At 44.4% G+C, this 20,744-nt stretch overlaps 1 protein-coding gene across 1 annotated transcript in view; it reads left to right on the top strand.

The window, feature by feature from the left end:
• LOC141111800 (hemicentin-1-like) overlaps nucleotides 1–20,744 on the top strand; it is a 247,029-nt gene that overhangs the window by 41,657 nt on the left and 184,628 nt on the right. The window contains exon 3 of the mRNA XM_073603935.1: nucleotides 14,761–15,087. Within this exon, the coding sequence (XP_073460036.1) occupies nucleotides 14,761–15,087 (327 nt within the window). The remainder of the gene's footprint in view (nucleotides 1–14,760; nucleotides 15,088–20,744) is intronic.

Genomic DNA, 20,744 nt, shown 5'->3' with positions numbered 1-20,744 from the left:
AGTCCATTTTCTTTGCTCTTTCCATTTAAATAAATCAACTCCAGTACTAGTAACAGCCTCCTGGTGTCTACCTTTGTAAAAGTTTCTAACCCCTCTGCAATCCTTGAAGTGGCAGTCCTAGGCTCCTTGGAAGCACTTCAGGTACTAATTTTCCAAGGCCCCAAGGCTCCATATCCCCTCACCCCATCTATGATGACCACAATCAAAGCTTGGAAAGCCGAACATTGTCTTGAGTCCTTGGCTCAGACCGTCCCTTCCCCTAACTCACCACTTTGGAAAAAGCCATCTCTGTCCCATTTTTATGGCCTACCAGACCCACATGACTGGGCCAAATATAAAATAAAGAACATCTCTCACATTGTAGAAAATGGTGTCTTAATGCCCTTTACCAGCTTCTGCTCTATGTACAACATACCCACTTCTTACCAGTTCAGACATATGCAGATTTCTATTGCCCTCAGCAGTCTATTTCCCCCAACATCTTTTACATCTTATTTGTTCACACCATAAATCATTGATTCACTCTCAAAGCATCAACTCTCTACAATCCTCTCCTTATTTCCTGATCTGACTCCTCTCCGAGAGAAATGGCTCTCTGATGTACCGGATGTCAATGACAACGACAGGACAAACCAGTGGGAAATTCCCTGCAAACAATTAACTTCTATCAGAGACAGACTCCAATTCAGAAGAATACACAGAGCATATTCTACTCCTCACAGACTAAACCCTACTATATCCCCTGGTTGCTGGAGATGTGACCATACCAGGGGTGATTTTTTTTGCACATCTTGGACTTGCCCTATCAATGGTATATTCTGGATGGATGTTGCCAAGATTATAAGTATGGGGCTCAGACCCCCTTTGCTCCTTCCCCTAAGATTTGTCTTCTGGTTATAGTTGAGAACCTCTCACCCACAATGGCTGGAAGGAAATTAATGGGGTTGCTTTTGTTCTATGCCAGAAAGGAGATTTATGCTTTGTTAGAAGAAACCTTCTACTCCATCTATCCGCCACTGAAAACATCTTGTCAATTCCAATCTACCATTATACAAGGATACCTATGCAAACAGGGCTGCATGAACAAATGTGAGAAAGTCTGAGCAAGGTCGCTGGAAGATGTTTCAACAGCATAGCTCTTGATATGTCCTAAGACCCAGGGCTGAGGAATGGATAAGATTAATATGCTCTTTCTATACATCTGCTGACTCTGGGTCAAGGCCTAAGTAGACCAACACACACGCACACCCCTTGTTTTTGGGGGGTTTACTTTTCAAATTATAATTTGTTGTTTCTCATTTGTAGGTACTGAAATTTTCGATACTGTGTACCCACCTCTTCGGGATGGTTTGTCCCTACTTGAGCTTGGTTATCTGCCACTTGTTGTTTTCATTTGTTTTGGAAATTCAATAAAAAAGGCTTAAAAATAGGAACAATCACTTCAGTTCTAATTACTAGTGGCGCTAGAGAAGTCCAGCATTTGTCCAATGTATCCTCTGCCAAGGACTTCAGGCGCCATCTTGGGAGAGCCTGTATCCCATTGGGTACAGAATTCTCTTAAGATTTGGGTGGCCATCTTTTATGCAGAGGGGCTATTTATAGCCCCTCCCTGGATCAAGGGGGGGGGGCTGACATTTGGGAAGTTCAGGCAGGGACAGGCATCTAACTAGGAAAAGGATCCTGATGAAGACAGCGTAGATCTATGTGGAGCTTTTCCTGAAAGAAAACAGAGGATGAAGAGGGGTCTCAGACCTTAAGCACCACTATCCTGGACCAGTGACAGTATATCACATAGCAGCTATTCTAAGGAAGTGTTCTCTCTGAAAAAGTCTTACTTAAGGGAATTTAGCCTGTGCAGACTGTTAAGAAAAGCACACTTCACACAACCTATTTATGTAAGGCCTACATTCTTGTTCTTCACTCCTGAATGGTAATAAACCCACCTTACTGATAAGAAGTGAACTCTGTTCCCTTTTTTTAATCTACAGACATTCAGTGAGCACTTACTACATCTACACCATAGAATGTGGGAGTACAATATGTGTATTAGAGGGGGCCGTACACCAAGGAGGGTGGGAGTACAATGTGTGTAGTAGAGGGGGCCGTAGACCATGGAGGGTGAGAGTACAATGTGTGTATTAGAGGGGGCTGTACACCATGGAGGGTGGGAGTACAATGTGTGTAGTAGAGGGGGCTGTACACCATGGAGGGTGGGAGTACAATGTGTGTAGTAGAGGGGGCTGTACACCATGGAGGGTGGGAGTACAATGTGTGTAGTAGAGGGGGCTGTACACCATGGAGGGTGGGAGTACAATGTGTGTAGAAGAGGGACTGTACACCATGGAGGGTGGGAGTACAATGTGTGTAATAGAGGTGCCTCTACACCATGGAAGGTGGGAGTACAATGTGTGTAGTAGAGGGGGCTGTACACCATGGAGGATGGGAGTACAATGTGTGTAGTAGAGGGGGCTGTACACCATGGAGGGTGGGAGTACAATGTGTGTAGTAGAGGGGTCTGTACACCATGGAGGGTGGGAGTACAATGTGTGTAGAAGAGGGGCTGTACACCATGGAGGGTGGGAGTACAATGTGTGTAGTAGAGGGGGCTGTACACCATGGAGGGTGGGAGTACAATTTGTGTAATAGAGGGGGCTGTACACCATGGAGGGTGGGAGTACAATGTGTGTAGTAGAGGGGGCTGTACACCATGGAGGGTGGGAGTACAATGTGTGTAATAGAGGGGGCTGTACACCACGGAGGGTGGGAGTACAATGTGTGTAGAAGAGGGGGCTGTACACCATGGAGGGTGGGAGTACAATGTGTGTAGTAGAGGGGGCTGTACACCACGGAGGGTGGGAGTACAATGTGTGTAGTAGAGGGGGCTGTACACCACGGAGGGTGGGAGTACAATGTGTGTATTAGAGGGGGCTGTACACCGCTGAGGGTGGGAGTACAATGTGTGTAGTAGAGGGGGCTGTACACCATGGAGGGTGGGAGTACAATGTGTGTAGTAGAGGGGGCTGTACACCATGGAGGGTGGGAGTACAATGTGTGTAGTAGAGGGGGCTGTACACCACGGAGGGTGGGAGTACAATGTGTGTAGTAGAGGGGGCTGTACACCACGGAGGGTGGGAGTACAATGTGTGTAGTAAAGGGGGCTGTACACCATGGAGGGTGGGAGTACAATGTGTGTAGTAGAGGGGGCTGTACACAACGGAGGGTGGGAGTACAATGTGTGTAATAGAGGGGGCTGTACACCATGGAGGGTGGGAGTACAATGTGTGTAGTAGAGGGGGCTGTACACAACGGAGGGTGGGAGTACAATGTGTGTAATAGAGGGGGCTGTACACCACGGAGGGTGGGAGTACAATGTGTGTAGTAAAGGGGGCTGTACACCATGGAGGGTGGGAGTACAATGTGTGTAATAGAGGGGGCTGTACACCACGGAGGGTGGGAGTACAATGTGTGTAATAGAGGGGGCTGTACACCACGGAGGGTGGGAGTACAATGTGTCTAGTAGAGGGGGCTGTACACCACGGAGGGTGGGAGTACAATGTGTGTAGTAGAGGGGGCTGTACACCACGGAGGGTGGGAGTACAATGTGTGTAATAGAGGGGGCTGTACACCACGGAGGGTGGGAGTACAATGTGTGTAATAGAGGGGGCTGTACACCACGGAGGGTGGGAGTACAATGTGTGTAATAGAGGGGGCTGTACACCATGGAGGGTGGGAGTACAATGTGTGTAATAGAGGGGGCTGTACACCACGGAGGGTGGGAGTGCAATGTGTGTAGTAGAGGGGGCTGTACACCACGGAGGGTGGGAGTGCAATGTGTGTAATAGAGGGGGCTGTACACCATGGAGGGTGGGAGTACAATGTGTATAGTAGAGGGGGCTGTACACCACGGAGGGTGGGAGTACAATGTGTGTAGTAGAGGGGGCTGTACACCACGGAGGGTGGGAATACAATGTGTTTAGTAGAGGGGGCTGTACACCATGGAGGGTGGGAGTACAATGTGTGTAGTAGAGGGGGCTGTACACCATGGAGGGTGGGAGTACAATGTGTGTAGTAGAGGGGGCTGTACACCACGGAGTGTGGGAGTACAATGTGTGTAATAGAGGGGGCTGTACACCATGGAGGGTGGGAGTACAATGTGTGTAATAGAGGGGGCTGTACACCATGGAGGGTGGGAGTACAATGTGTGTAATAGAGGGGGCTGTACACCATGGAGGGTGGGAGTACAATGTGTGTAGTAGAGGGGGCTGTACACCACGGAGGGTGGGAGTACAATGTGTGTAGTAGGGGGGGCTGTACACCACGGAGTGTGGGAGTACAATGTGTGTAATAGAGGGGGCTGTACACCATGGAGGGTGGGAGTACAATGTGTGTAATAGAGGGGGCTGTACACCATGGAGGGTGGGAGTACAATGTGTGTAGTAGAGGGGGCTGTACACCATGGAGGGTGGGAGTACAAAGTGTGTAATAGAGGGGGCTGTACTCCATGGAGGGTGGGAGTACAATGTGTGTAGTAGAGGGGGCTGTACACCACGGAGGGTGGGAGTACAATGTGTGTAATAGAGGGGGCTGTACACCACGGAGGGTGGGAGTACAATGTGTGTAATAGAGGGGGCTGTACACCACGGAGGGTGGGAGTACAATGTGTGTAATAGAGGGGGCTGTACTCCATGGAGGGTGGGAGTACAATGTGTGTAGTAGAGGGGGCTGTACACCACGGAGGGTGGGAGTACAATGTGTGTAGTAGAGGGGGCTGTACACCACGGAGGGTGGGAGTACAATGTGTGTAGTAGAGGGGGCTGTACACCACGGAGGGTGGGAGTACAATGTGTGTAGTAGAGGGGGCTGTACACCACGGAGGGTGGGAGTACAATGTGTGTAGTAGAGGGGGCTGTACACCACGGAGGGTGGGAGTACAATGTGTGTAGTAGAGGGGGCTGTACACCACGGAGGGTGGGAGTACAATGTGTGTAGTAGAGGGGGCTGTACACCACGGAGGGTGGGAGTACAATGTGTGTAGTAGAGGGGGCTGTACACCACGGCAGCTCTGAAATTTGAACTACTAAATGGCTACATGTGCAGATGATTCTGAATTTCTTATATGTGATGTATTTTACCTTCCCTAAGATTTGCATTAATCTGCGAAAATATTTTTGTCGCCTTAAATTGACACTATTTTAGTCGACTAAAACGACAAGAAATATAACAATTCAGATGACTGAAATATGACTAAAACTAAATGGAAATTTGAGGGTAATAATGAACTACCATATAAGAATCAGTAGGGGGCGTCTACTAAACTACTGAAAGAAAAAGGCATTTCTTATTTGTTCTTAATATTTTTAATGTTGATAATATTTTCCAGTAATATGTGCAATGGCATTACAGCCAATAGAGGATACAGTGTTTTTTTTTTATTTTTATTTTAAAGTTTCACTTCTGTGTGTCAAAAAGCAATATTTTTGTTTGTTTTTAAACCTTTATTTCTAAAGACTTTCTACATCACAAAGACATAATGTGCTAGTATGCATCGCATACTAGCACATTTTGTGAAACTTACCTCAAAGTGATTCCTTCCAGTGCAAAGTCATTGTTGGAGACAGCTTCCATCTTCACTTGTCTTGCTTCTGGGTTCGCGGACTCTGGCTCTGTGACTGGCCGAAGCCGCGATGACGTCACTCCCGCACATTCGCCGCTGTTCAAAGCACAGGGCTCTGAAGAAAATGGCATGGGTGGCCGTTCCTTCAGAGCGTATGTGCACATTTAGGAGATATTTACACTACCTATAGGTAAGCCTTATTATAGACTTTACTATAGATACAATTTAAAGATGGAAGTTTATTTTCTCTGTAATGTGTTTCTTGTCCGTTTTAAAAATGTAACTGTTTGCACTGAACATATATAGTTACTGTACATAGCAGGTGAGGTTGAAAAAAGACACAAGTCCATCAAGTCCAACCTATGTGTGTGATTATGTGTCAGTATTACATTACATATCCCTGTATGTTGTGTGATTATATGTCAGTATTACATTATATATCTCTGTATGTTGTGTGATTATATGTCATATTACATTATATATCTCTGTATGTTGTGTGATTATATGTCATATTACATTATATATCCTGTATGTTGTGTGATTATATGTCATATTACATTATATATCTCTGTATGTTGTGTGATTATATGTCATATTACATTATATATCTCTGTATGTTGTGTGATTATATGTCATATTACATTATATATCTCTGTATGTTGTGTGATTATATGTCATATTACATTACATATCTCTGTATGTTGTGTGATTATATGTCATATTACATTATATATCTCTGTATGTTGTGGTCATTCAGGTGATTATCTAATAGTTTCTTGAAACGATCGATGCCCCCGCTGAGACCACCGCCTGTGGAAGGGAATTCCACATCCTTGCCGCTCTTACAGTAAAGAACCCTCTACGTAGTTTAAGGTTAAACCTCTTTTCTTCTAATTGTAATGAGTGGCCACGAGTCTTATTAAACTCTCTTCTGCGAAAAAGTTTTATCCCTATTGTGGGGTCACCAGTCCGGTATTTATATATTGTGGGGTCACCAGTCCAGTATTTGTATATTGTGGGGTCACCAGTCCGGTATTTCTATATTGTGGGGTCACCAGTCCGGTATTTGTATATTGTGGGGTCACCAGTCCGGTATTTCTATATTGTGGGGTCACCAGTCCGGTATTTGTATATTGTGGGGTCACCAGTCCGGTATTTATATATTGTGGGGTCACCAGTCCGGTATTTATATATTGTGGGGTCACCAGTCCGGTATTTATATATTGTGGGGTCACCAGTCCGGTATTTATATATTGTGGGGTCACCAGTCCGGTATTTATATATTGTGGGGTCACCAGTCCGGTATTTATATATTGTGGGGTCACCAGTCTGGTATTTGTATATTGTGGGGTCACCAGTCCGGTATTTATATATTGTGGGGTCACCAGTCCGGTATTTATATATTGTGGGGTCACCAGTCCGGTATTTATATATTGTGGGGTCACCAGTCCGGTATTTATACAATGAAATCATATCCCCTCTCAAGCGTCTCTTCTCCAGAGAGAATAAGTTCAGAGCTCACAACCTTTCCTCATAACTAAGATCCTCCAGACCCTTTATTAGCTTTGTTGCCCTTCTTTGTACTCGCTCCATTTCCAGTACGTCCTTCCTGAGGACTGGTGCCCAGAACTGGACAGCATACTCCAGGTGCGGCCGGACCAGAGTCTTGTAGAGCGGGAGAATTATCGTTTTATCTCTGGAGTTGATCCCTTTTTAATGCCAATATTCTGTTTGCTTTGTTAGCAGCAGCTTGGCATTGCATGTCATTGCTGAGCCTATCATCTACTAGGACCCCCAGGTCCTTTTCCATCCTAGATCCCCCCAGAGGTTCTCCCCCCAGTCTATAGATTGACTTCAGATTTTTGCCACCCAAATGCATTATTTTACATTTTTCTACATTGAACCTCATTTGCCATGTAGTCGCCCCTCCCCCATTCATTTGTTCAGATCTTTTTGCAAGATTTCCACATCCTGCGGAGAAGTTATTGCCCTGCTTAGCTTAGTATCGTCCACAAATACAGAGATTGAACTGTTTATCCCATCCTCCAGATCGTTTATGAACAAATTAAATAGGATTGGTCCCAGCACAGAACCCTGGGGACCCCACTACCCACCCCTGACCATTCTGAGTACTCCCCATTTATCACCACCCTCTGAACACGCCCTTGTAGCCAGTTTTCAATCCATGTACTCACCCTATGGTCCATGCCAACGCACCTTATTTTGTACAGTAAACGTTTATGGGGAACTGTGTCAAATGCTTTTGCAAAATCCAGATACACCACGTCTACGGGCCTCCCTTTATCTAGATGGCAACTCACCTCCTCATAGAAGGTTAATAGATTGGTTTGGCAAGAACGATTCTTCATGAATCCATGCTGATTACTGCTAATGATATCATTCTTATTACTAAAATCTTGTATATAGTCCCTTATCATCCCCTCCAAGAGTTTACATACTATTGATGTTAGGCTAACTGGTCTGTAATTCCCAGGGATGTATTTTGGGCCCTTTTTAAATATTGGTGCTACATTGGCTTTTCTCCAATCAGCTGGTACCATTCCAGTCAATAGACTGTCTGTAAAAATTAGGAACAACAGTCTGGCAATCACCTGACTGAGTTCCCTAAGTACCCTCGGATGCAAGCCATCTGGTCCCGGTGATTTATTAATGTCAAGTTTCTCAAGTCTAATTTTAACCACTTAAGGACCGCCTCACGCCGATATACGTCGGCAAGGCGGCACGGGCAGGCAAAATCACGTTAATGTACGTGATCTGCCTCCCGCGGGTGGGGGGTCCGATCGGACCCCCCCCCCGGTGCCCGAGGCGGTCCTCTTTTCTCCCCGGCGATCGGAGGTGAGGGGGAGGCCATCCGTTCGTGGCCCCCCCTCGCGATCGCCGCCGGCCAATCAGAACATTCCTTTGCTGCTGTATGCTAAACAGCAGCAAAGGAAATGATGTCATCTCTCCTCGGCTTGGTATTTTCCGTTCCGGCGCCGAGGAGAGAAGACATCCAAGTGAGTGACAACACTACACACACAGTAGAACATGCCAGGCACACAAAACACCCCGATCCCCCCCCCCGATCCCCCCCCAATCAACCCCCCCCCCCGTCACACTGACACCAAGCAGGTTTTTTTTTTTTTTTTCTGATTACTGTATTGGTGTCAGTTTGTGAGAGTTACAGTGTTAGGGCAGTGAGTGTTACCCCCCTTTAGGTCTAGGATACCCCCCTAACCCCCCCTAATAAAGTTTTAACCCCTTGATCACCCCCGTCACCAGTGTCACTAAGCGATCATTTTTCTGATCGCTGTATTAGTGTCGCTGGTGACGCTAGTTAGGGACGTAAATATTTAGGTTCGCCGTCAGCGTTTTATAGCGACAGGGACCCCCATATACTACCTAATAAATGTTTTAACCCCTTGATGGCCCCCTAGTTAACCCTTTCACCACTGATCACCGTATAACCGTTACGGGTGACGCTGGTTAGTTGGTTTATTTTTTATAGTGTCAGGGCACCCGCCGTTTATTACCGAATAAAGGTTTAGCCCCCTGATCGCCCGGCGGTGATATGCGTCGCCCCAGGCAGCGTCAGATTAGCGCCAGTACCGCTAACACCCACGCACGCAGCATACGCCTCCCTTAGTGGTATAGTATCTGAACGGATCAATATCTGATCTGATCAGATCTATACTAGTGTCCCCAGCAGTTTAGGGTTCCCAAAAACGCAGTGTTAGCGGGATCAGCCCAGATACCTGCTAGCACCTGCGTTTTGCCCCTCCGCCCGGCCCAGCCCAGCCCACCCAAGTGCAGTATCGATCGATCACTGTCACTTACAAAACACTAAACGCATAACTGCAGCGTTCGCAGAGTCAGGCCTGATCCCTGCGATCACTAACAGTTTTTTTGGTAGCGTTTTGGTGAACTGGCAAGCACCAGCGGCCTAGTACACCCCGGTCGTAGTCAAACCAGCACTGCAGTAACACTTGGTGACGTGGCGAGTCCCATAAATGCAGTTCAAGCTGGTGAGGTGGCAAGCACAAGTAGTGTCCCGCTGCCACCAAGAAGACAAACACAGGCCCGTCATGCCCATAGTGCCCTTCCTGCTGCATTCGCCAATCCTAATTGGGAACCCACCACTTCTGCAGCGCCCGTACTTCCCCCATTCACATCCCCAACCAAATGCAGTCGACTGCATGAGAGGCATTTTCTTTATGTCCTCCCGAGTACCCCTACCCAACGAACCCCCCAAAAAAGATGTCGTGTCTGCAGCAAGCGCGGATATAGGGGTGACACCCGGTATTATTGTCCCTCCTGTCCTGACAATCCTGGTCTTTGCATTGGTGAATGTTTTGAACGCTACCATTCACTAGTTGAGTATTAGCGTAGGGTACAGCATTGCACAGACTAGGCACACTTTCACAGGGTCTCCCAAGATGCCATCGCATTTTGAGAGACCCAAACCTGGAACCGGTTACAGTTATAAAAGTTACAGTTACAAAAAAAAGTGTAAAAAAAAATATATATATATATAAAATTTAAAAAAATTGTTGTCGTTTTATTGTTCTCTATCTCTCTATTCTCTCTCTCTATTGTTCTGTTCTTTTTTACTGTATTCTATTCTGCAATGTTTTATTGTTATTATGTTTTATCATGTTTGCTTTTCAGGTATGCAATTTTTTATACTTTACAGTTTACTGTGCTTTATTGTTAACCATTTTTTTGTCTTCAGGTACGCCATTCACGACTTTGAGTGGTTATACCAGAATGATACCTGCAGGTTTAGGTATCATCTTGGTATCATTCTTTTCAGCCAGCGGTCGGCTTTCATGTAAAAGCAATCCTAGCGGCTAATTAGCCTCTAGACTTCTTTTACAAGCCGTGGGAGGGAATGCCCCCCCCCACCGTCTTCCGTGTTTTTCTCTGGCTCTCCTGTCTCAACAGGGAACCTGAGAATGCAGCCGGTGATTCAGCCAGCTGACCATAGAGCTGATCAGAGTCCAGAGTGGCTCCAAACATCTCTATGGCCTAAGAAACCGGAAGCTACGAGCATTTCATGACTTAGATTTCGCCGGATGTAAACAGCGCCATTGGGAAATTGGGAAAGCATTTTATCACACCGATCTTGGTGTGGTCAGATGCTTTGAGGGCAGAGGAGAGATCTAGGGTCTAATAGACCCCAATTTTTTCAAAAAAGAGTACCTGTCACTACCTATTGCTATCATAGGGGATATTTACATTCCCTGAGATAACAATAAAAATTATTTTAAAAAAAATGAAAGGAACAGTTAAAAAATAAGATAAAAAAGCAAAAAAAATAAAGAAAAAAAACCCAAAAAAACAAAAAACACCCCTGTCGCCCCCTGCTCTCGAGCAAAGGCGAACACAAGCGGCGGTCTGTCGTCAAACGTAAACAGCAATTGCACCATGCATGTGAGGTATCACCGTGAAGGTCAGATCGAGGGCAGTAATTTTAGCAGTAGACCTCCTCTGTAAATCTAAAGTGGTAACCTGTAGAGGCTTTTAAAGGCTTTTAAAAATGTATTTATTTTGTTGCCACTGCACGTTTGTGCGCAATTTTAAAGCATGTCATGTTTGGTATCCATGTACTCGGCCTAAGATCATCTTTTTTATTTCATCAAACATTTGGGCAATATAGTGTGTTTTAGTGCATTAAAATTTAAAAAAGTGTGTTTTTTTCCCCAAAAAATGCATTTGAAAAATCGCTGCGCAAATACTGTGTGAAAAAAAAAAATGAAACATCCACCATTTTAATCTGTAGGGCATTTGCTTTAAAAAAATATATAATGTTTGGGGGTTCAAAGTAATTTTCTTGCAAAAAAAAATAATTTTTTCATGTAAACAAAAAGTGTCAGAAAGGGCTTTGTCTTCAAGTGGTTAGAAGAGTGGGTGATGTGTGACATAAGCTTCTAAATGTTGTGCATAAAATGCCAGGACAGTTCAAAACCCCCCCAAATGACCCCATTTTGGAAAGTAGACACCCCAAGCTATTTGCTGAGAGGCATGTCGAGTCCATGGAATATTTTATATTGTGACACAAGTTGCGGGAAATAGACAATTTTTTTTTTTTGCACAAAGTTGTCACTAAATGATCTATTTCTCAAACATGCCATGGGGATATGTGAAATTACACCCCAAAATACATTCAGCTGTTTCTCCTGAGTACGGGGATACCACATGTGTGAGACTTTTTGGGAGCCTAGCCGCGTACGGGACCCCGAAAACCAATTACCGCCTTCAGGCTTTTTAAGGGCGTAAATTTTTTATTTCACTCTTCACTACCTATCACAGTTTCGGAGGCCATGGAATGCCCAGATGGCAACCCCCCCCAAATGACCCCATTTTGGAAAGTAGACACCCCAAGCGGTATAGTGAGTATTTTGCAGACCTCACTTTTTGTCACAAAGTTTTGAAAATTGAAAAAAAGAAAAAAAAATGTTTTTTCTTGTCTGTCTTTATTTTCAAAAACAAATGAGAGCTGAAAAATACTCAACATGCCTCTCAGCAAATAGCTTGGGGTGTCTACTTTCCAAAATAGGGTCATTTGGGGGGGTTTTGTGCCATCTGGGCATTTTATGGCCTTCAAAACTGTGATAGGTAGTGAGGAGTGAAATCAAAAATTTACGCCCTTAGAAATCCTGAAGGCGGTGCTTGGTTTTCGGGGCCCCGTACGCGGCTAGGCTCCCAAAAAGTCCCACACATGTGGTATCCCCATACTCAGGAGAAGCAGCTAAATGTATTTTGGGGTGCAATTCCACATATGCCCATGGCCTGTGTGAGCAATATATCATTTAGTGACAACTTTTTGTAAATTATTATTTTTTTTTGTCATTATTCAATCACTTGGGACAAAAAAAATAAATATTCAATGGGTTCAACATGCCTCTCAGCAAATAGCTTGGGGTGTCTACTTTCCAAAATGGGGTCATTTGGGGGGGTTTTGTACTGCCCTGCCATTTTAGCACCTCAAGAAATGACATAGGCAGTCATAAACTAAAAGCTGTGTAAATTCCAGAAAATGTACCCTAGTTTGTAGACGCTATACCTTTTGCGCAAACCAATAAATATACGCTTATTGACATTTTTTTTACCAAAGACATGTGGCCGAATACATTTTGGCCTAAATGTATGACTAAAATTGAGTTTATTGGATTTTTTTTATAACAAAAAGTAGAAAATATCATTTTTTCCATTTATAGCGCAAAAAATAAAACCGCAGAGGTGATCAAATACCATCAAAAGAAAGCTCTATTTGTGGGAAGAAAAGGACGCAAATTTTGTTTGGGTACAGCATTGCATGACCGCGCAATTAGCAGTTAAAGCGACGCAGTGCCAAATTGGAAAAAGACCTCTGGTCCTTAGGCAGCATAATGGTCCGGGGCTGAAGTGGTTAATTCCGTCCTCTGTTAACCATGGAGGTGCTTCCTGTGTTGTGTCCTGAGGATAAACACTGCAGTTTTGGTTACTGAAGCCCCCCGATTCACTCGTGAAGACTGAGGAGAAGAATAAATTCAATACCTTTGCCATCTCCCCATCCTTTGTAACCAGATGTCCTTCCTCATTCTTTATGGGGACAATATGGTCTGTCCTCCCTTTTTTACTGTTTACATACTTAAAGAATTTCTTGGGATTTTTTTTGCTCTCCTCCGCTATGTGTCTTTCATGTTCTATCTTAGCCGTCCTAATTGTACCCTTACATTTCTTGTTGCATTCTTTATAAAGTCTGAATGCTGATGATGATCCCTCAACCTTGTATTTTTTGAAGGCCTTCTCCTTTGCTTTTATATGCATTTTTACATTGGAGTTAAGCCATCCAAGATTTTTGTTCGCTCTTTTAAATTTATTACCCAATGGGATACATTGGCTAATGCCCTTATTTAATATGCTCTTAAAGCAAACCCCTCTCTCCTCCGTATTCTTTGTTCCTAATATTTTATCCCAGTTTATGCCTTTTAGCAAGGTTTGTAGTTTAGGGAAGTTGGCTCTTTTGAAATTCAGTGTCTTTGTGTTCCCTTCATGTTTCCTATTTGTGTGATTTATACTGAAACTAATTGACCTGTGATCGCTTGTCATATGTGACATCGAATAATTTATCAATCAAAATTCGGGTATTACATGATGGCACTATTGTTTGCTCTCACAGCCGAGTGTTTGTTATTTGAAAATGAGTTTGAATGATTTTTCGGCTAGTGTATGGCCAGCATAAATCTGTGTTCAACCCTTCATACCAGAAATAATAACATCTTATTAGATTGTTACACCTGGAGGACAGAATGAGTTTGAAAACTCTAGAGAAATGCTTCAATAATGTGTTACAATGTAACTAAACCCAACTAAAATATGACTAAAACAATTCAGATGACTAAAATATAACTAAAAATAAAATGGCATTTTATATAAATCTTGTATAACAATAATAATAATAATAATAATAATACAAAATAATAATAATATTATTCAGGATGTATATGGCACCAACAGTTTGCGCAGCCTTTACAAGACAAGGACAGATAGTACAGTTACAATAAAATTCCATACAGAAGGAATCAGAGGGCCCTGATCCTGAGAGCTTACAATCTAAGGGGAGACAAGACTAAAACTTAACTAAACTTTGAAAATAAAAGTGCTGGTGTCACCTTCCCAGCTTTGTAATGAGGCAGTTGTATCTTCCTGCCATGCTGGGTGGCAGTTCATCATGACCACCAATATCATTGCCATCTCTTTTGTACAGTTATTATAGACCTTTGGCTCTGTGACATTTTCTTCTGCTTATTAGCAACTAATAAGACCTTTCTAAGACAAAAGTCCACCAAAGAGATGGAGGATCTTTCACCCAACACATTGAATTTCTTTACTCCTGTGGTGCTTAGGAATCTCTCCCATAGGAAATGCTCCCTCTAGTGTTGGGGTGATAGGCTGGAGGGAGTGCAGTGATTGTAGAGTCTCCTCTGTGGATGTCTTCTCCACCTTTTAGCTGTTTTTATTATTTTTTTACTTATATCTTGTCCTGGATGGATTTATATACAGCACTCTGATACTTCCTGAGGGTTATATACTGCACAGTCTGTAGATATGATCTCTGTGTTTTCTGCAGATTAGATTAATAATGATTATTTTCTGTACAGCTCCTCCATTGGCTGATGTGACACCGGCAAATCCAACCATCGAGCTGGGGACAGAGAAGACGGTGATGTGTGAAGTTCAACATTTTTATCCAAAAGATATTTCCATACGTTGGGGTCAGTATCGTAAGGGTTCTTCTGATTGTAAGACCCTAGACATCTGGACCTGTGTGAAGAATGTGCTTATGAATTCAGATGGGACGTACAATGTGACAAGTCTACTGACCCTGAGCCCCAAGTTGGAGGACAATGGGAACTCCTATTCCTGTATTATCAATCACCGATCTCTGCAGACTGATTTGTCCAGGAATCTCACCCTCACAGTGACAGGTCAGTAATATCTCTTATGTCATCATTAGTATTATGAGCTGTATTGTGGTGGAAGCAGACACACACACAAGAGGTTGAAGGCCAACAACGGAATAACTGGTTAAGCTTTAGATGGAGTTGGGAGAGGATAGAGCCCCTTATATTACTGTCAGTATAATTGCTTCAATTGTATGTCAGCACAAATAAAAACATTTCCAGTACATATCTTACATTTCTGCAATGCATGTACATTTTAAACAATTTATTTTTTATACCATTAAAGTCCCTGCAAGTATGGAAAATGACTGTTGATCTGCGAGAAAGAAACTCCGTCCCTAAAGCCAGCTATAAACGGTATAAATCTATGGGATCACTGAGATTCACTGTGTTCTCCTGGCCAGGACGAGATGGTTGGAGGAAAGAAAATTGCACCATCTATGGCCGGCTTTAGTTCTGTTGTGGGCGGACAGCACACAGAATTTTTGTGGACTTGGTGGTGTCAGCCCTGCACAGTTTTCTCTTACCAAACTACTCAGACCCGCCTACTCTCCCATCTCCACAACACGAAGACTTTTCATTCTGTAGATTCAGCACAAGGACTGGGAGGGATAATCACTCTCCTTCACATATCACAGAAAGTGAGCACCAGGCACAGGACAGCTCTGAATTTTTGGCAGGATCAACGGGTATTTTTTGCACTTTCCAAACAGATATAACAACTAGGGATGAGCTTCGAGTCGAACTCATGTTCGACTCGAACATCGGCTGTTCGCCAGTTCTCCTAACAGCGAACAATTTGGGGTGTTCGCGGCAAATTCAAAATCTGCGGAACACCCTTTAAAAGTCTATGGGAGAAATCAAAGTGCTAATTTTAAAGGCTTATATGCATGTTATTGTCATAAAAAGTGTTTGGGGACCCGGGTCCTGCCCCAGGGGACATGGATCAATGCAAAAAAAGTTTTAAAAACGGCCGTTTTTTCGGGAGCAGTGATTTTAATAATGCTTAAAGTCAAACAATAAAAGTGTAACATTTCTTTAAATTTCGTACCTGGTGGTGTCTATAGTATGCCTGTAAAGGGGTGCATGTTTCCTGTGTTTAGAACAGTCTGACAGCAAAATGACATTTCAAAGGAAAAATGTCATTTAAACTACTCGCGGCTATTAATGAATTGCTGGTGCGACAATACACATAAAAGAAAGTTCATTGATAAAAACGGCATTGGAATTCCCCTCAGGGGAATCCCGAACCAAAATTTTAAAAAAAAATGACGTGGGGGTCCCCCTAAATTCCATACCAGGCCCTTCAGGTCTGGTATGGATATTAAGGGGAACCCCAGCCAAAAGTTAAAAAAAAATGGCGTGAGGTCCCCCTCAAAATCTATACCAGACCCCTCAGGTCTGGTATGGATTTTAAGGGGAACCTCGCGCCAAAATTTTTAAAAAAATGGCGTGGGGTCCCCCCAAAAATCCATACCAGACCCTTATCCGAGCACGCAACCTGACAGGCTGCAGGAAAAGAGGGGGGGACGAGAGAGCGCCCCCCCTCCTGAACCGTAGCAGGCCACATGCCCTTAACATTGGGAGGGTGCTTTGGGGTAGCCCGCCAAAGCACCTTGTCCCCATGTTGATGGGGACAAGGGCCTCATCCCCACAACCCTTGCCCGGTGGTTGTGGGGGTCTGCGGGCGGGGGGCTTATCGGAATCTGGAAGCCCCCTTTAACAAGGGGACCCCCAGATCCCAGGCCTCCTCCCTGTGTGAAATGGTAAGGGTTTTGTACCCCTACCATTTCACAAAAAGTGTCAAAAATGTTAAAAATGACAAGTGACAGTTTTTGACAATTCCTTTATTTAAATGCTTCTTCTTTCTTCTATCTTCCTTCAGTTTCTTCCTCCATCTTCTTCTTTTTCTGGTTCTTCCTCCAGTGTTCTCGTCTGGCATTTTCCTCCGCGGCGCCTTCTTCTCTTCATCTTTTTCTCGGGCCACTCCGCATCCATGATTGGATGGGGGGCTTCCACTGTGTGACGCTTCTCGTCTTCTGATGGTTCTTAAATAACAGAGGGCGGGGCCACCCGGTGACCCTGCCCCCCTCTGATGCACGGGGACTTGACAGGGACTTCCCTGTGGCATTCCCCGTGACGTCAGAGGGGTGGGGTCACCCGTTACATAACGGGTGACCCCCTCTGACGTCACGGGGAATGCCACAGGGAAGTCCCCGTGCATCAGAGGGGGGGCGGGGTCACCGGGTGGCCCCGCCCTCCGTTATTTAAGAACTGTCAGAAGACGAGAAGCGTCACACAGTGGGGACCTCCCATCCAATCATGGATGCGGAGCGGCTCGAGAAGAAGATGAAGAGAAGAAGGTGCCACGGAGGAAAATGCCAGACGAGAACACCGGAGGAAGAACCAGAAGAACCAGAAGAAGAAGAAGATGGAGGAAGAAACTGAAGGAAGATAGAAGAAAGAAGATAGAAGTAAGAAGAAGCATTTAAATAAAGGAATTGTCAAAAACTGTCTCTTGTCATTTTTAACATTTTTGACAGTTTTTTTGTGAAATGGCTGCAGACCTCCACAACCACCGGGCAAGGGTTGTGGGGAAGAGGCCCTTGTCCCCATCAACATGGGGACAAGGTGTTTTGGAGGGCTACCCCAAAGCACCCTCCCAATGTTGAGGGCATGTAGCCTGTAACGGTTCAGGAGGGAGGGGGCGCTCTCTCGTCCCCCCCTCTTTTCCTGCGACCTGCCAGGTTGCGTGCTCGGATAAGGGTCTGGTATAGATTTTTGGGGGTACCCCATGCCATTTTTTTTATTTTGGCGCAGGGTTCCCCTTAAAATCCATAAAATCCATACCAGACCTAAGGGGTCTGGTATAGATTTTGTAGGGGACCCCATGCCATTTTTTTTTTAAATTTTGGCTGGGGTTCCCCTTAATACCTGAAGGGCCTGGTATGGAATTTAGGGGGACCCCCACGTCATTTTTTTTTAAATTTTGGTTCGGGGTTCCCCTGTGGGGAATTCCCATGCCATTTTTATCAATGAACTTTTATGTGTATTGTCGGAACGACAATTCATTAATAGCCGTGAGTAGTTTTAAATGACTTTTTTTCCTTTGAAATGTCATTTTGCTGTCAGATTGTTCTAAACATGGGAAACATGCGCCCCTTTACAGGCATACTATAGACACCCCCCAGGTATGAAATTTAAAGGGATATTACACTTTTTTACCCTCTTTTCCTGCAGCCTGTCAGGTTGCATGCTCGGATAAGGGTCTGGTATGGATTTTTGGGGGGACCCCACGCCATTTTTTTAAAAATTTTGGCGCGAGGTTCCCCTTAATATCCATACCAGACCTGAAGGGTCTGGTATAGATTTTGAGGGGGGCCTCACGCCATTTTTTTTTTTACTTTTGGCTGGGGTTCCCCTTAATATCCATACCAGACCTGAAGGGCCTGGTATGGAATTTAGGGGGACCCCCACGTCATTTTTTTTTAAAATTTTGGTTCGGGATTCCCCTGAGGGGAATTCCAATGCCGTTTTTATCAATGAACTTTCTTTTATGTGTATTGTCGCACCGGCAATTCATTAATAGCCGCGAGTAGTTTAAATGACTTTTTTCCTTTGAAATGTCATTTTGCTGTCAGACTGTTCTAAACACGGGAAACATGCGCCCCTTTACAGGCATACTATAGACACCACCAGGTACGAAATTTAAAGAAATGTTACACTTTTATTGTTTGACTTTAAGCATTATTAAAATCACTGCTCCCGAAAAAACGTCTGTTTTTAAAACTTTTTTTGCATTGATCCATGTCCCCTGGGGCAGGACCCGGGTCCCCAAACACTTTTTATGACAATAACTTGCATATAAGCCTTTAAAATTAGCACTTTTGATGATTCATGTTCGTGTCCCATAGACTTTAACGGCGTTCGCGTGTTCAAACAAATTTTTTGCCTGTTCGCATGTTCTGGTGCGAACCGAACAGGGGGGTGTTCGGCTCATCCCTAATAACAACACACTATAAATGGTAGATTAAACAGACTGAAAGGAAACAAATAAAATAGGTTCATTGTCAGGGTGTACACACACTTTAAGAGAATTCCTTATGCTGTCTATTTGATGGGCACAAAACATAACAGGAAGTGAGGGAAAGTCTCACCCCCCACCCCTTTGGGACATAATATAGAAATACATTTTAGTAGAATATCTGTCAAAATTTTAATTCTAAGAAGCTAATAGAAAAAATTCACACTAAACAGGCAGGTGAAAAGTGGAGGAGGACTGAAGACATGATGCTTTCAGTGACCTGAGTAGGTAGGTGAGGACCCATCAACCTCCATCATCAAAAGGTCTGAGAAGGTATTGTGATGCCGCACATCTTCTGGCCAGATCCAGGAGCTCAAGAAAACATGACAACTGGCTTCTGGTTAATGTGGGTTCAACAGATGGCTTCGAACCAGAGCAATGGTGGAGCTCTTGTCTTTATCAACCATTCATTTCAGACGCCTGACTTTCATTTTAACAGGGAAGGACATGACCATAATTATCAAGATGTGGTGTTAACAGCCTCCACTCTTCTAAGAAGGCTTTCCACAAGCTTTTGGGGTGTGTCTGTGGAAATAGGAGTCTGTAGAGGGCACTGGAGTTACTCCACACCAAATTGATCACACCATGTCTTTTATGGAGCTAGCTTTGTACACAGGGGGGGGGGGCACAGTCATGGTGGAACAGAAAGGGGTCTTTACCAAACTGTTATTACAAGTCTGGAAAAGCAAAATTGTCTACAAAGTCTTTGTATGATGGAGGATTACCAGGACTCTTAACTGGGGACATCTGAACTCCATCATTGGAGGGGGTTCACATACTTTGGGCAATATGGTGTATCAGTTTGGAGTAGGATGACCCTATTACAATTATTGGTAGAGTTCTTTAATCATGAGCCTCCAAGGGTAGGACTGATGTTGGATGAGAAGACCTGGCATTCCAAGTCATCCTGAAGGCGGTCAGTAGGGATGAAGTCAGGGCTCTGTGTGGGACACTCATGTTCTTCCACACCAAACTGGTCAAACCATGTCTTTATGTAGCTGGCTTTGTACATGGGGGGGGGGGCATGGTCATGCTGGAACAGAAAAGGGTCTCCACCAAACTGTAACCACAAGGTTGGAAGAACTCAATTGTCTACAATGTCTTTGTATGATGGAATAATAACAGGACCCTTCAGCTACTGATGTTGGATGAGAAGACCTGGCTCACGATCAGTGTTCCAAATGATCCCTATGGTGTTTAGTAGGATTAAGGTCAGGGCTCTGTACAGGACAATCGAGTTCCTCCACACCAAACTGGTCACACCGGGGGGTGGGGGGTTTACTAAAACTGGTGGACATAGAATCTGCTGCAGCTGTGCATAGTAATCAATCCGCCTTCAGGTTCACACTGATCCCGACACAAGTCACACGACTTCTGCTCCGACTTTGCCCTGCGACTTTGTGCCTAACTTAGATGAACGGGATCCGACTTTAATCTGACCATACCAGGCCCTTTGAGTCTGGTATGAATCTTAAGGTGAACCCCATACCAAAATTTAAAAAAAAAATGGCGTGGACCCCCCCAAAATCCATACCCGACCCTTACCTGAGCATGCAGGTCAGGAAAGGGGGGAGACAAGCGAGCGCCCCCCCTCCTG

The sequence above is a fragment of the Aquarana catesbeiana genome, linkage group LG11 (assembly GCF_042186555.1).
Source record: "Aquarana catesbeiana isolate 2022-GZ linkage group LG11, ASM4218655v1, whole genome shotgun sequence".
In the NCBI taxonomy this organism is placed as follows: Eukaryota; Metazoa; Chordata; class Amphibia; order Anura; family Ranidae; genus Aquarana; species Aquarana catesbeiana.
Note: the sequence above shows the minus strand (reverse complement) of the source record. Positions and strands in the feature narration are given on the sequence as shown.